The sequence below is a fragment of the Lissotriton vulgaris genome, chromosome 5 (assembly GCF_964263255.1).
Source record: "Lissotriton vulgaris chromosome 5, aLisVul1.2, whole genome shotgun sequence".
Taxonomy (NCBI): domain Eukaryota; kingdom Metazoa; phylum Chordata; class Amphibia; order Caudata; family Salamandridae; genus Lissotriton; species Lissotriton vulgaris.
This window is the reverse complement of record NC_141693.1, coordinates 26,479,381-26,496,769: the sequence shown is the minus strand read 5'-3', so window position 1 is coordinate 26,496,769 and position 17,389 is coordinate 26,479,381. Positions and strand designations below refer to the sequence as shown.

Here is a 17,389-nt window from a genome sequence, read left to right as displayed (position 1 = left end):
AGTCCCGCAGTGCCCTTGGTTGCTTTGATAGTCCACGGCTCAGGTTCATACGGGGTCCTGAATTTCCCTGTAACCTGATAGGAATAACTACCCTTGATCCTTGAAGAATTAGTCCATTACTAGCTATGCTGAGCTCATTGTGTATCTTCCAAAATTGTGACAGGCGGGTACGATCTGATTCATTCCAGCCGCTGACGTTGCACAAGAAGTTCTCCCATGATCCAGTTTCTAATGCTTCTTTTACTCTCGTTATTTCCGCATCATGGTCATATTGGGCTAAAATGACATCTGCTGCCAGCGCTTGAGGGCACGACTGTTGAGAAACCATGTCCACAAATTCTTCTGTTAGCGTTTCCTGATCCACCATTACACCGGTTTCACTCGTGGGGTGTCATGACAGGAAGTCCGCCGGGTTTTTCGCCCCGGGCCTATAGACGAGGTCCATTTGATAGTGTTGGACCTGAATGGCCTATCTCTCAATCGGAGGCGGGTGATGCGGAGCCGTCCCTCTAAACAATGGTACCAGTGGCTGATGATCTGTGACCATCCGGAACGGATGACCTGTTTTGTATAGGTGGAAGTGATTGCAGGCCCATTTCACTGCCAACGCCTCCCTCTCAATCTGTGAGTATCTGGCTTCCATAGCTGTAAGGGCCTTGCTGGCAAACGCTAAGGGCACCCATACTCCCGGTTCCGCCTCTTGCGTTAGAAGTGCCCCCAGACCTACCGGGCTGACATCTACTAATATCTCTGTCTGCCTCGCTGTATCAAAATACGCCATTGTTGTGCTGTCCAATAGCGCTGCCTTCACCTTGTCAAACGCTTCGGCTTCCGCCTTGGACCACCGCCAGGGATTCTCTTTCTTCGTCAGATTCCTCAGAGGCTCAGCTATGGTGGCAAGCTGGGGAATGAAACGGGCACAGTATTGCGCCATGCCCATAAAACTTCGCACTTCCGACGGAGATGTTGGAACTGGAGCACACTTTATAGCCGTCGACTTTCGGGGGTCCACCTTAACACCTTCCGAGTCAAAGACGTATCCAAAGAACTCTATGGATTGCTGGAAAAACTGGCACCTCTCTTTGTGGAGTGTCACTCCAAAGTCTGACAGTCTTCTCAGTGTATCTCTTAATCTTCGATGGTGCTCTTCACTTGTTTTGGCATGTATCAGTATGTCATCACTGACATTTAGTACTCCCGGCAGTCCTGACAAGATCTCCTTGATTGCATTTTGAAAGATTTCCGCAGCTGAAGTGATTCCAAAGTTCAGTCTTTTATATCTTCTTAGACCTAGGTGTAGAAAAAGGTAGGGCCGATGTTGATCGATAACCTTTTTAAGTATTGCCCGGCGCTAACCGCCTCTCATACCACTCGAATCTTTCAAGCAAAGAGGCAGGCGCTGGAGACTGGAAGGCAGGAAACAGAAGTTTTATTCCGACGGAGCAGAACACGTCAACTCAGACAACAGTGCTCTAACCGCATCTCTGAGGCCTGGCCTCTTATACACAGGTTTATGGCTTTATTGCATAAAACACATCTTTGTCAATACTTTGATGTACGGAAAGACATCCTCGGAATCCCCGCTCCAAGCCCGTTCCCACACACATTTACAGTAGAAGTCCCCACCCCGGTCACAACAGGTGATGATTGTCACGCAGCTGGGCATTCCGCCGATTCCCGGAATGCATGTGGTTGATCGGATCTCATGGGGTGGGGGCTTTGATCAGTTGTGGATCCTTTGATGGGAGAAGCTTCCTACTGTATGGGGGCAATAAACAGCATCCGCAGGGCCAGGTGGCGGCCTGGGAACGAGCAGGACAATCGAGCACAGAGGAAAGGGGGTTTATCAAAGGATACAGGATCATGAAAGGAATGGAGGGAGGTGTTGAGCTGGGAACAGGATGGGGTTCCGAGGCAGGGTTGCGCTGGAGAGGGGTTTATGGCCCAAGCATGTGAGAGCGGGGGCTGTCAGCGCGCGGGGGATGCCTGCGAGGTTAGGAGAGAGAGAGAGAGAGAGACGCGCTGGCTATCGGCAGTGGGCAGAGAGGCCATGGCATTCAAAATGGCTGCCACTTACTCGCACGAATGGGCCTAAAAGGGGAAAAGATGGCGCCGATAATGTTGATGTCGCAAACTAGATTTTAACATAGGTGTGTAGAAAAGGTTGTGATATAGCGACTTTCTTCGGCCAACTTCAGCTGGTGGTAGCCTGCATTTAAATCTAGTTTGGAGAACCACTGGGCTCCATTCAGGTCTGTCAGTATATCATCTACCGTGGGCGTGAGGTGCCTCTCCCTTTTGATCGCTTTATTGGGCATCCGCATATCGATGCATATCCGTATTTGGCCAGGTTGTTTGGGTTTCTCAGCAATCACCATCGGTGAAACCCATGGCGTTGGTCCCGTTACCTTCTCTATGACACCTTGGTCCTCTAGTTTCTTCAGTTCTTGCTCCACTGCCGATCGATGATGAAACAGGATTTTCAGATGCCTCAATGATATGGGCTGGATGGCCTTGTAAATGTGCAGTTTGACTGGCGGTCTTTTGATTGTTCCCAGCCCTCGAAACAACGATGGAAACATCTGTAGGACTTCCTCTGCATGCAGCGCCTTCACTGCATTGGCAAAAGCGATTAGCTTGAGGTCCTCTGCGGTATGGCTTCCGATTAGCAAGTCTGCTTCCCTGTCGATGACATGGAACGTGGTTGTCAGTTCCTGACCCTCTGCTCTGACTTGCACGGTCATTTTTCCTCGTAATGGTAGCTGCGTTTTGCTGCCATACGTCAATATTCGTGCTTTCGATGGCACCAATTGTGGCCTGGGTTGTAGCGCCTTGTAGTGCTGTATGCCCAGTACGTTGATTGTGGCTCCCGTGTCTATGACTCCAGTGACTGTCGAGCCATCAATTTGAATTTGACATTTTGGTTGTGGTCTCCGTCGTCTCTTGAGTTCGCTCACGAACGAGACATAGTAGCACTCCTCTTCGTCGTCGGTCGACGAATTATCCAACGGGCTTGTGTTCTCGCTCCTTTTGAGTGGTGGGTCTCTTCTAGGGCTAGTTGTCTCACCGCCTTCGTCGGTGGTTTCCTGCTTGTTGCTCCGGACCCTCGAAAGTTTCCTCTCGCACTGCTTCTGCAGACACTGGCAAAATGGTTCAGTCCTCCGCATTTGGCACATGCCTTGCCACGTGCCGGGCAGCCATCTTGGTTGTGCTCTTCATACTCACAGGATCCGCAAGGCGTGCGGCGTGGCGTTCAGGTCGGACATCTTCCTCGTCCTCCTCGGCCACAGTTCTGCACTGCATCTACACGTTCTGACTTCACTGTGACTTCAGCGCTCGCGATCGGGTTTATGGCTGCTTCCATTGCTGTGGCTCGTGCATCAGAGAGTTCGTGAGACCGGGCTAGCATCAATATTTCATCCAGTGTTATTCGGGGCTGTCTCAGTATTAGTGTCCTCAGGTGTTTGTTTTTGCACCCTTGAATCAGCTGAGCTGTTACCTCTTTTGTTTGATCGTCATCAGGGCATGTACTTATGAGCTCTCTCAGTCTCGCATGGAAGGCGTCCATCGTTTCTCCTTCCCGCTACCTGGACTGCCTGAACTTGAAACGTTCATAATGAGGATTCAACTGAGGGTCAAAGTACGCATTCAATGCTTGTACAGCCGCATCATAGTCCGTTGCTAGCCCAGTATTCGGCAAGGGCGTGAACAATTTGTAGAGCTCATCTCCACCAAAATGTAGGAGCAGGGATCTTTTTACCTCGTTGTCCTTTTCCCTAGTGGCAGTGAAGTAATTGTTTAGTCTGCTTAGCCACACTGTCCACCTTGGTGCTGCTGTCCCTGGATCGATTAGTGCGCTGAACGGCGGTATGGGGTTGATCTGTGAGTGTGGAGATGGTGGAATCATTTGTACCCGTGCCTGCTGTCCAGCCACCTGCACTGGGGGTGCTACCTGCGGTGCTCCTCCTTGTGCTGCATTGTCCACGGAAACAGACATCGTGACAAGGACTACTTGGGGCTGTCTTCCACACTGTGGCATTCTTTACATGTGCCAATGTTTGTTTTCCTTGTGGCTTCCTAAGCATTCACCTTTACACACGTTATAATGCACCAATCCTGACTCACTTTTCCACTCATTACTGCTGATTTTTTTTTTTCCTTTCCAAGAGTAATTTCCCTTTGGCATTTACCAATGCTCATTACGTTTTCTTTTATTTATTTTTTTCCTTCGTCTTTTCCCTTTCAGGTAATTATGCTCTTGAGCCTCGGCGTCAACAGCCGTGTAATCCTTTTCCCCTGGCGTCCCTTCGTATATTGGCTCACCTCGTCACTCTCGGCGCTCAGACTGCCACTGCACCCGTCATCGGGGCCGTTGCTTCTGCGCCGCGTCGGAGCCTGCATACGCGTCTTCCCCTTCTGAGCCAGCACGCATGCACTGCGCATGCGCGCGCGATGTCGCGCACTCGGGCCTTTGGCTTACTCCGTCAGCCGAACACCGCGGCTCACTGCGCCCTCTTCACGGGCCTCTCGTCCGCCGGTCCCTCACGCAGCTCCCCGCACGCTGCTTACCGGCACCTGCAGATTCCAGGTCCGCTCTTCCAGAGCAGGCACTACGACTTCCACGGAGCTGCACTTCCACGCCGGCGACCACGCAGGTTAGCGGTGCCGAGGGAAACCTCCTCACTTCTCCGATCAATTGTTGATTGCTGGGTTGCTTCCGAGGGGACATACATGCACCACCCTCGTCGCCAGTTCAAGCGAGGAGGGTAACTTACTGAGAGGGCCTAATCAGGACAGCCAAAGAATGACACAACTCTCTTAGTTACTCTGTGGGACCGGATGCCACGAGCGACCTCCAGTCATTTATTTATACCCTTCTGGACACGCCTGGCCAGAAGGTGCTACATTGTGTGTAGGTGTTTTTGGGTCTCGGCCGAGACCCGGGAAACACTAGAGCGCTACAGTTACCATGCACTAGGGTAGCCTACCCCTAGATCCAGAATGATTATCAAACTACTACAAGAATGAATGAGAAAACTAACAAGAACAAAACTACCCCAAGCGAACAAGACAAGGGCCTTCATCCTGGAAGAAATCAGGTGTGTAAATGTATCAGTCTGCAGGCAGTGCATGTTTATGGAAGCGCCTGCATGCTCAAGAATGAGAAACCATGTGCTATCAGTGCCTGCATGCATGTGTGGGTAATGAGTGGGGAGTACGTGCTGCTAGCTGTGGACTGGGCTGATTCAAATAATGAACCAATACTCGAGATCTCTGCTTTACCATCAGTTTATTTCTCAGTTGTCTGTTATGAAGTGCCCACCAGGGTGCTGAGTGAACCATGTAACTCTCAATACAAGCTGCAGAATGGAACTATATCAGCTATAAATAACACTTCCAGTCTGAAGTCTGCATGGACAGAAGCCTCACAGTTCAATCACACAGCATTCCAGGACGACCACTACTGCCCCCCTTTGGCTGCAGTGAGTCTCCCCCTTCCCAGTCACTCCCCTCCAGTGGCTGGAAACCCTCGGCTGTCGGCTCTGCCCTGCAAGGCTCTCAGGATACATCCTGATGGAAAATGGCCGCCTTACAACTCGTTCAAGCGGCGATGTCCCGTTCCAACATGGCTGTGACGCCTGCCAACTTCAAGGGCGTCCCTCGTCTTTGTAGTCCTTTTTCTATGTCGTCCTTTGGCACGTCTTAGTGCGTTTAATTGAAGTTTCCAGCTAAAAATGTGTCAGCCATCCTGAAATTCTCCTACTCCCCATCGTAAAAAGTCATGTTATCTTAGGGCAAAAAAACCCTAATTTTATTACTGATTCCGGGTGACATGTGTGGAATTTAGGAAAACAATTTTATAAGGGTACACTTAATCCAGCATGTAATAAAGTAACTTGCTTAATAGTTCTTTTTCTTTAGTTACACAAAAATGAGAGAGAAAGCTGGGGATAGACCCTCAATGTTTCCGGTCTTTGATTTTCTGAAAAGACACTCCTGGTACTGCTGCACTTCCGATCCCTTTCAAACATGGCAGCCGGTTCGCGCACTTCCTCTGCGAGGGGGCGGTGGCTCGAGTCCGGTCTACGCGCTGACGTCAGACGCAGAGACCGGCCGTTGGTGGTGCTGCTGCCGGTGCCTGGCGATGGCGGGGACCTGTGTCTACCGGCGGGGGGTCCCGGGGCTGGCGCGGGGCTTCGGGGGGGCCCTAGCGGTCCGCAGAGCCCCGGTCCCGCGGGGGCAGGAGGATGACAACCCGCAGGGACAGGTGAGGAGGGTGACAGCTGCACGTGGAGGGCTCGTCAATGTCACCCGGAGGGGGGAGGTGGGGGCGTCTGTCAGCCCGTGACCTTCCAAGCAGGTGACGTCATCGGCTCGGAGTGACGTCAAGGGACCCCCACAAACCAAAAGCCTTAATGCGCGGGCCCTGCCATGTTGCTGATCGTTGCCAGGTCCTGCTGTAGGTGGATCCACCCCCCCAGACCCCCCCCTGGGGGCCCTGACCTTCAGGCGGCGTCTGTGCACCGTGAGGCACGGGGGGCTGATCTCAGCCGGGGTCTGGGGAGCTCTTCACTCTTCTATTTACACCTTCTCTTCTCTGTTCTATTTACACCTTCTCTGTTCTATGTACACCTTCTCTGTTCTATTTACACCTTCTCTGTTCTATTTACACCTTCTCTGTTCTATTTACACCTTCTCTGTTCTATTTACACCTTCTCTGTTCTATTTACACCTTCTCTGTTCTATTTACACCTTCTCTGTTCTATTTACACCTTCTCTTCTCTGTTCTATGTACACCTTCTCTTCTCTGTTCTATTTACACCTTCTCTTCTCTGTTCTATGTACACCTTCTCTGTTCTATTTACACCTTCTCTGTTCTATTTACACCTTCTCTTCTGTTCTATTTACACCTTCTCTTCTGTTCTATTTACACCTTCTCTTCTGTTCTATTTACACCTTCTCTGTTCTATTTACACCTTCTCTGTTCTATTTACACCTTCTCTGTTCTATTTACACCTTCTCTGTTCTATTTACACCTTCTCTGTTCTATTTACACCTTCTCTGTTCTATTCACACCTTCTCTGTTCTATTCACACCTTCTCTGTTCTATTTACACCTTCTCTGTTCTATTTACACCTTCTCTGTTCTATTCACACCTTCTCTTCCCTGTTCTATTCACACCTTCTCTTCCCTGTTCTATTCACACCTTCTCTTCCCTGTTCTATTCACACCTTCTCTTCCCTGTTCTATTTACACCTTCTCTGTTCTATTTACACCTTCTCTTGACTGTTCTATTCGCACCTTCTCTTCTCTATTTACTCCCTGTGACATCTATTTCCCGTATAAGAGTTTGTTGTAGGTGGTATTGAATGTGATCTTCAGTAACCTCTCCTATATATTTAAACACGCGCAGGAGTAGTGTAACTTCACGAAGTCTTGAGTGGCCGTTGTCTGGCTATGGTTCTGGCAGTGATCGGCATATCAGTTGCTGCATGGATCTTTGTGTGACAGGGCCATGTTAGATGTCGTGGGCACTCTACCTTGATAATAAAGACTTTGTTGAATAACTTTATTCAGTTATTTACTTAAAACTATCAAAGTATACAAATACAATCAAGACTTAGGTTTTAAGACAATTAAACCAGATGAGTCCTCAGACAAAGCTAAAATAGGTAAAAAGGACCGTGTCTAAATTTCTAAAAACAGTGATCGAACTCGTAGCATGTAAATAATCCTGCATTTTAAAAAAGCACAACACTAGGGAAGCAATGATAAAAAAGATTTTGTATACAGCATACAATTCATTTGTGCCGATACATCAATTGTCAGAATCACACTGGTTTGATTTTAATATTAACAATCGGCTCTAGCGATGTGCAAAAACTTTTGTTGTTTAATCCAGAACGAGAATAGGAAACGACTGACTGCATAGACTATTAGTCCTGTAGTATCAGTTTTTAGGATTATGTAGGCAACCTGGTGTTGCCTGGCTCCAATTTTTAAGCAGGTCGATCGTATCCATCTCCGTCGGATCTTTTGATTTTTAGTGCAGAAAAAGAGGATATGCTCTTCTGTCTCCATTGTTTTGCACATGCAAGGTAACGTTCTAGAGATAATCCTGTGCCCCAGTTACTGGGAGACCGTAGTAGGAGGTTACCAAACTAAATCTAACATATAAACTTATTGTAAGTGGTGGCATGATTTGATCCAGGTAGGGTTCAAAGGAAGGGCATGGCTTAGCACATACATTTTTTAAAGTTAATTGGCCATTTACTAACCTAGTGGCGTAACGTTCTCCCACGGCCGCCCAATAACTAATCTTGAACTTTGAACAATCTTCTTGATGTAATCGGAAAGAAGATGGATACTTAACAATAGATTATTCAAGTTACTTTATTAAATTAAGATGTTAAGTTAAGAAGATAAAACGATAACCCCATCAGGAGCAGCTGTCCTGCTGCTCAGCCCTCACCCAACTCACATTCACAAACCACTAGGATTCCACCCATCCAACATTCCACAACACCGACATTCTAGCTGAGCAACAGGAAGACTCAAGATACAACACTTCTCTATTTGCCTTTTCTGGGTGTTCCCATAATGCTGTCATACCGAGTGTTGTAAACCAACTTGCAACATGCTTAAACCAAGGTAGGCTTTTAGCACCACTAATCTTCAAAACTTTCTTTAGAGAGTTGCAATAATCTGAAAGCCGCGGTGTTGTCTACATTTATAAACACAACAATGGTCCCATGCAACATGTTGCATGGGACCATTGTTGTGTTTATAATAGTTGCTCCCTGAGGTCCTGTGCTGACTAAACTTGGAGTCCCTTGTTGTTTTCAAATATGCGGTGTTGTCTACAAGCGCAGCCAGTACAGTAAAGGTTTCCATGAAGCCATATCACCAATTCTTTTTGTCCCTAAAAAAACAGTGGAATTAAGGGAGGGGTAATAGATGCTGAGATGAGTGATCCAGGAAAGATATTTTCAGATGTCGTCAGTTTATTTTTATTGATATACCCCCATATCTCTGCTCCATACAAGGCACCACTCTGAGCTTTTGCTCAATACACTTCAAGTGCTGTGGTCCTTGATCGAGTATAAGACTGCCTGTAATGTCTAATTGATTTTGACCTATAAACAAGAGTTAAATGGCTCTTTTCCAATTGTGGCTCCCAGCCGAGCGTATTGCTAAGTCTTATCCCCAAATAGTCAAAGCTTTTCACCCGCTCTAAAGGTTCCCGTGTGATCCTAATCTCTCTTGATTTACCCTTGGTTTTCCAGAACTCCATAAATTTAGTTTGGGCAACGTTTAGTTCCAAACTCCTGCTGAAATCCAAAAATTATCCATTCGGATTTGCAAGCCCATTGGAAATAAGTAAGGAATCGTCTGCAGGGCTCGACAAATCATAAAAAATTCTCTAGACCTGCAGGTCTAGTAAACTACAAAATCTCCTCGACCTAACTTAAATGAACTTGACCTCAAACTCTGAAAACTGAGCTAATGTGACAAGTTAACCAGATTTAAAAGCATTTTTATTGCTCATTTACTTTGTGTGCAATAAAAATGCCTTTAAATCTTCCTATCTTGTCACATTTCCTCTGCTTTCAGAGGCAGAGGTCAAGTGTCAAGTTTGTATTCCTACTCGCCAGAAAGGGCGAGTAGGACCTAAAAATAGCTCGTCCTTTATCAATCTCACTCGCAAATGCGAGCGGTCGAGTGAATTTGTCGAGCCCTGGTCTGCAAAGAGCAGGATTGGGACGTTCGTGCCATTCATGACAGGAGATAATAAAGACTTACCTGCGCCACCTTGATGTTTCTCCATCATTTCACCCACATTGGCGACGAGGGTGGGATTCACCGCAGACATGTCAAAGAAAGCACTCTGCAATAACATGTTATACTCCGCACCGCCTCTGAGAGGTCCCCGTGAAGTGTTAACCTACCTGACGCACTTAAAACCTACCCATTTTTGGTCTACACTGACACTTGTTTCTGAAGGTAACGTATGGCTGTTTCTGAGAGTATTGTTTGCTTTGAGTGTTGTGATGTTACAGTGATATAGGGCTTTGCCCGTCAAGTGCAGGATGGGCGAGGGATAGAGTTTCAGACATTCTTGTCTTTTTGTTCAGTACATTAACTTTGAGATTAAACAGTAACACCACCTGAAATACCTTCTTACAGATCGATGGCGCTGCAGTGGATCATGAAGGCCTGCAAAGCTCCCCTTCCCTCTGCTGCTCATCATCCCCCGACCTTGGGGCCTCTCCCTTCAACTGCACCTGCTACAGCCTGTGCCACCATTGGGCTCTTGAAAGAGACTTGCATGTGCAGTCCTTCACTAGTGTGTCCAAAGACAAGGTTAGTCTCTGCCTGCAACTCAGCAGCCGAGGGAAGCAGCTCAAGACCCCGATGGAGGCACCACACTCTTCCCTTGTCCACCTCGACCGTTTGTTGGCGGAGCAAGTAGAGCAGGGCCTTTCACTACTAGTGCAAACGCGCACCCGGGCACAGCCCAAGAAGGCTATTCTGTGTTTCCCTCTGGAGAACATTGTTGGCTCCATTACCACAGTGGAAGCCCACAGGGAAGATGACATTGCAGAGAGTCAATGGGGTCTGAAAACAGGGGGCCTCAATGGCACAGAAGGCAGCAGACTCTGGGCATGGCATCTGAATGGTGGCGGCCCCCCAGCATGGCACCTCAACGGAGGCGACTTGGATTCCTTCAGGACCCTCTTTGATCCCACATTCTGCAGAATGCCCTATCTGGCAGGGTTTCCTTGCCAAGACTGCAGGAGTCTCCTGTCCACTCCTCTATTGGCTTTTCAGACTGGTAAAGACACACAAGCAAAGTCAACACAAGGGAAGAGTGACCCAGATATGGAAGAACATCTGGCTGTGGCATATGAGCGGCTGCGGCATGAGGTAAGGACAAAAGCTGTTTTAATTGCCAACATTTTAAAAAGTGTTTTATGTCTTATGATGGTCTACATGCATTTTTGTAATGATTTTTAATAATTTTATACAATAAAATTGACTTGACTTGAAAAGCTGTTTCTCTTTAAAAAAATCTAGCCAAACTCCTGTTTGTGTGGGGGCACAGTTAAAGGTTTGTCATATTTTATCACGCATGGATATTACTTGAGGTGATAAAAATCAGACAGAATATTCCTAGGGATAAAAGCCTGGAAATACTCAGAGAAATGGAGTTTGGTGCAGAAAACACACATTATTCCCCGATTGATGAGGGAAATTGTAAATGGGATAATTATCTGAGAAATTAAATAATGGTCCCCACAGCATTGTTATTAATTGGAAGCAATACCAATTACTAGTCATTGAGGCGTTAATGAAGAGAAAGAGACTTCCCGGTAAAAGCAGTTGTCTGAAGCGTATTTTCACCATATTAATATAGCTACGGAATTCTTCACCTTAAGGAGAACCCCAAAACGCCTTTATAGGTCGAGCCTGCTAAGCTCTTGTTGCATGGCATATTATAACTTACCAAGAACATAGAGGGGCTTGGAGCCTGCTTGTTGTCTATCACTGGTTGGCGTTCCTCTCATTTATTTGACGGCTTTTTATTGGTGCCCCAGCTTATCAGTCTTGTCTTTGTCCTTCACATGCAGTATTGTCTCTTTACCATTGCGTTGATTGGCTGGCATCTCTTCATTCATTACTTGCTTTTCACAGCACTACTTTGTAGGTCTCGGCTAGAAGCGCGTTCTCGCTGAAAACTATAGTCGTCGGCTCAGCCGACAACGAGTGGAGACAAGAGCTGGCCACGCGCGCAGCATCGTCAATGGGAGAGGGAGAGACAAGAGCTGGCCACGCGCATGGGATTTGGTCACACGCGTGAGTCAGTCTCCAATTTAGTCTAGGAGCTGCCGATGTGCACGCTCACAGCGACTGCGTCTCCGCAGTGCGCCACAGCCCCATGAGGCACATGATGACCCCGCCCACCCCTTGAGCAGAAGGCAGCCTTAGCATAGGTCTGGCATACATTAAATGATTGGGGCCTGCAGGCCTGGCTCAGCAGTCCACCTTGCTACATTCTTGCTTGTTGTGAGTGTGTTATCTAATCTGGTTGTCCCACTAATTAATTTGCTTCCCCCTCGCGCTTCCCATATATGCTGGGGGCTGACGTCACGTGAGTAGTGCACGCTCTCTTTGCTTTCGGCGCGGGCCCCGGGGCGGCAGACGGTATGTGGTGATGTTACTGGTGGACTGGTGGTGCCTGCTCCGGTGACTGGAAAGGAGCGGAGGTCGGGAGGAGGACTCGTAAGGTGAGTGACACTCGTCGTGTGTCACTGCTGCTGCCGGCCGCTGCCGCCCACCCTGGCGACACCACAGCCAACTTGCGGCAGCACCCAGGCCCAGCCCCAGTCCTAGCCCTTAAAGAGCAGCACAAGACACAGTGACGGCGTGATGCACTGACTGACTCAGCAAGCAAAGGTAGGTGAGCTGAAGCCGACACCAGCCTCTGCCCCCAGGCCACGCCAGGTCCAGCGGCCCAGCAGCCCCATCCTTATTTATTTTATTTGTGTTTTTATATAGCGCAGACTTTACCCAAAGGCGTCATAGTGCTTCACAATAGGACTGCTTCAGCCGAGGCGAGACGAGGCCGAGTCGCACCGCGGGCCGCGTACAATAAGTCCAGCAGAAATATATTTTATTCTCTTTTCAAACCTTGCAAGTCTCTGCGATCCGCAGCTGTGCTCTGAGGGGGAGGGGCGGCAGCTTACAATGCAATGTGCCTCTTAGCTGGCCGCAGGATTCTGCATTATGGAGCATTTTTTTACAGGTTTCATCCATTTGGGGTTTTCGAACCCAGGACAAATGTACCCGCCTGCCTTTAAGAAGGCTCCGATGAATCACATTTTGCACAGACGGCTAACGTGCAAAAGGTCACCCTGATATGACGTTGTTATGGGTGCTGCAACAGTGCATGTGTTGAGGGTATCCATTTTTGGGAGTGTTCCTGGCTAGGAGTCGTGAGATTTCACATCTTTATGCTGACAGGTTGGTACCGCAGACGGGGGTCTCTTTAAAGACGCATTCTTACTACTGCTTAAGTAAACGAGTCGCACGAACTTCGGAAAATTGAAAGCGTGCTATCATAGTACTAAGTCTATACTTACACGGACAACTAACCCGAAATACATTTTCTATTATTTCACGCCGTTTACAAGCGGGCTGCCGCTTTCTCTACTCGGTGCATTTTATCTGTTCTTGCTGGCGATTCCAGTGAGTGCATTGTGTGTAAAGCGACAGCTTTTGTGGGGGCTCACACCGTCATGCGTGCTGGCATAAATGTAAGATTTGGGCGCAGGGACAGACCGCAGCATTACTGTCTGTGGGCCTTAGGAGGGAAGGTTCAACGCTGGATGGAGAGCACAGTCATTTGTATCTTCATTAGTCAAACAGTCCCCCACTTCAAACCCTTGCAGCTGGGCAGGTGCTCGGCTCTTAACCCCCTCTGAAGTTTACTTCTACAAAGAGCTTGTTTTGATCTGACGTGGTAACCCGAGGTGAAGCTGTGTAAACTCGCCCTGCTCTTCTAAAGTGCGTTTTGGAAATGTTTTTAGGGGTCAGCCTAGCAGTCATCCGTGGAGCCCCCTTCCTCGAGCCACTCTGCTCTTTCAGGAGTGTGCCAGTGATCTGGCCTCACTGCAGAGCGCCTCTGAGTTGCCAGGACCGCAAAGGCGCTTGATTGCAGACATTGCTACCCGCCTGCCAGGGCTTCCCCCTTAAGATTCTCGTGTGAGGCTACTATCTGGAGGCCGGCCCGCTGCATTGTCTCGGGTGGTCTCAGATAGCACCCCGCATGACCTTGCCATTGCGGGCTTGGCAAGGACGTGGCAGAATGGGGGGCCAGGGTCTCAATAGCAGGCACAGTTCACGAGGAGTTCACGGAGGCGGGGGGGCTGGAAATGCTGCAACCATCGCTCCCACTCGCTGCCTCAGCCAAGCACCGCCCATCTTTCAATACAGGGGTGTGCAGGCAGGCACATGCACAGAGAGCGCGGGCCCTGCACTGCCACGGGGCTGAAGGCCGACAGATAAACGGCACAGGAAGAAAGGTGAAGAAAGGTAGATAGGTTGATAGATAGACAAGAGACAAGCAGGCTAGATTGGTAAAGGCGGGGATACAGAAACACACGTACATAGGTCTGATAGGCATCTGCCGCCCACCCAGGCTACACCACAGCCAACTTGCGGCAGCGCCCAGGCCCAGCCCTAGCCCTAGCCCTTGAAGAGCAGCACAAGACATGGTGACGGCGTGATGCACTGACTGACTCAGCAAGCAAAGGTAGGCGAGCTGAAGCCGACACCAGCCTCGGCCCCCAGGCCACGCCAGGTCCAGCGGCCCAGCAGCCCAGCAGCCCCATCCTTATTTATTTTATTTATGCGTTTTTATATAGCGCAGACTTTACCCGAAGGCGTCAGAGCGCTTCACAATAGGAACAGTAATGATACATGAGGAGAAATTTAATACAAAGTACAAAAGCAGGCTATTGTTAAGACCAAGAATACCCAATTTTAAACTTCTTTGGCTGCATCCGATCCTTGCTCCAGGCAAGAATCGGACGCAGCCAAAGAATCTGGCGGTCCTATAAATCACAGTCACTAGATCCAAGCACACACCTTCAGTAATCTGGCACATTGAAAGCACAGGGACTGACCACGGGCAAGATTAACCCATAAAACAAAACTGTGTGATGGGCATCCTGGCAAGAGTGAACCAGTTAAAAAAAAAAAAACGAGAAGCCGGTATTGAGCAGACCACACATAAGTAGATGGTGCGAACCAGTTGGCTGTTGTCTGGCAGCTAGCTGCACGTTTAGCTAATTCACCTGCCACCATTTGCAGGACAAACAAAACATATTAGTATTTATATGGGAAATAAGGCATACAATCTACACCATATCACTCTGCACTGCTACAAGTGAAACACTTGTGGTCATTGACCATGTCTGTTGACTTCCATTACAAAGGCCTAGCGAACAAGGCCTATATTTACTCTGCACAGCAAGACTAGCACTCTATATTACTGGCAACTTTGCTTAGCATAAGCAACAGCTAACCATTCACAAACCATGTTTATATACCAATTGCAAAGAAAAAAAAATGAATGCAAAGCATTGTCATTTACAATGCCAGTAACTCAAACTTTAATGCTGCGAGACCTATTGCATTGTTAAATGCTTGTTTTCTTTGTATTGTGCACTGTTTGATAGTGCATGTCTTTTTGAGCTGTCTCCCTGTGGTAAGAGTGTTAAGAATAGTAAGTGGGAATGCAGAATATAGTGTGTCAAGAAGGAATGTAGAATAGGAATGCACGGGATCCTCAGGGTATGGCAGTGACTGGTATGCCGGTTACTGGTAGTGGAGGACGTGCCTTGCTGTTTAGTGTTGTGGATACCGCAACAACTCTGCCACTCTACAACTGTTCCAGGCTGGGAGCATGTCACACCCTTGTGGTGTTCTCTCCTGGTGCTGGGCTTTAATGTATGCTTCTCTCAATTGCAACCCCTCTTGCGCTCCCCCATCTCTGTAATATTCTTGGGGTTGCCACCCATGTTGCTTTCACGTCCGTTTCCTGCCCCCCCCCCCCCCCACCCCGTGGTGCTTCTGCATTCCTGTGTTACTTCCATTGCCCCCTCGCTTACAAAACAAAACAGTTTTGCAAGTTTTATTTTCTTTTAACTAGAAAGAAAACAAAGATCCTCGCATGTGTGGCGTGTGCGCACACAAAATGGGGTGAGCGGCTACGTCAAAGATTTTTTTTCTTCAAAATGACTTTAGCTTCAATGCACAACATGGCTAAACACCATTGGGAAAGCGAATAAGTTATAATGGCGATACCGATTGGCTTTGACCAGGCTTGTGCCACTTAGTGTACGCTTAACTTTGTTAGAAAGCATATTAATGGTCAAAATATAATAGATCATATTGCTACTAAACCAAATTTCATGTATCAAATGTACTGAACCTCATTATACAGTGCAGCCTCAGTGCTCCTTAAGGTGTGCAGTTATCCGTTCTTATCAGCTTTTATTTTTTATTTTTGTAACTTATCCTGCCCAGACAACTGTCTAATCAAGTCAAGTGGGGACAAAAAACCTTTTTCAAACCTTCTGGCAACAAAATATATTCAACACCGATTAGATTTGTCGATAAACCTGGGAAAGAAACAGTCATAGCTAAGAAGAGGATTGTATCTTGGGAGAAATACCCGAAACGGCAACCATCAGAGGGTGTTGTCATATTAGTGTTTTGAGCATTAACAGGTTTTCAAATTAGGTAAACAATAAGATGAAAGAGCTGTTCTGGGATCTCTCTGTCTTCTCCAGTGAACCTCTCCCCCTGTAAGATCCACTTGCAGATGATTTTAGTCTGTAAGGTAGTGCACAGCTGATGCTTTCACTGAGGTGTGTGGGTGTCTCGAAGAGTATCGTCAGCTGATGGTTTCGGGGCCCCAGCCGTGCTCTACACCTTGTCAGTTGAAGCTCTGCAGGGCCCTGGGTCTCAGCCAGGGGTCCTTATGTCCCATGTGCTCCTGTCCTCTCTTACATCTTCTTGGAATCTCCTGGGCTGGGGTTCCTGAGGCAGAGAGGCTTACCTACAGCTCCTGCCACCTCCTCTGCCTGCTGCCACCCACTGCTTCGCTCTAGTGCTTCTGGATGCTGCAAGGCTCAGCTGGATCTTCATTTCCGTTCTTCACTATGCACACATTGCGCTCGATTCACAAAAGTAATCTGAGACAAAATCCTAACTTTACAACTTTCGGTATTCACAAAAGGGATTTAGTAGTAGTAAAGTTAGGATTCCTAGCTTTACAACTAAACTGAGAAAAATCCTAACTTCATGACTTTCAGTATTCACAAAAGGGATTTAGTACTAGGAATCCTAGCTTTACTACTACTAAATGCCTTTTGTGAATACTGAAAGTCGTAAAGTTAGGATTTTATCTCCGATTACTTTTGTGAATCGGGCCCATTGTCTGGTCCCTTCTGACTAGCCCAGTTTCTAAAAATATGGCTTAGAATCTGATCTGGTTTATCTCATGTCCAGCATTAAAATCAGGTGTGGAAAAAGACGTAGCCATGTCTTCATCATAACCTCATCCCTTCAGTGTCCGATAACTCCTCAAACAGTCTGGCAGGACTAAGGGTCTGGGTTTGTATCTGTAGGTTTTGAATATGTTTTGGCCTTAAATCTCTTATTTTCCTGCAATCCTGGTTTCTGCTCTGGCTGCAGAAGATGCCTGCAGGGCTGGAGTTGGTGGTTACTAGTAATTCAGAAAGCATGATGGCTTTCCGTTCTGCAAGGACCTAACCAGATGAGAAGCCTTACATTGGTCATTAGTTCCCATGGGCGA

The 17,389-nt window shown here is 47.8% G+C and overlaps 1 protein-coding gene across 1 annotated transcript in view; it reads left to right on the top strand.

Moving 5' to 3' along the window:
* The first annotated feature begins 6,090 nt into the window (after nt 1-6,090).
* C5H6orf136 (chromosome 5 C6orf136 homolog) overlaps nt 6,091-17,389 on the top strand; it is a 99,045-nt gene continuing 87,746 nt past the window's right edge. Inside the window, exons 1-2 of the mRNA XM_086920704.1 lie at nt 6,091-6,268; nt 10,189-10,929. Of these exons, the coding sequence (XP_086776830.1) occupies nt 6,146-6,268; nt 10,189-10,929 (864 nt within the window). The 5' untranslated portion in view covers nt 6,091-6,145. The remainder of the gene's footprint in view (nt 6,269-10,188; nt 10,930-17,389) is intronic.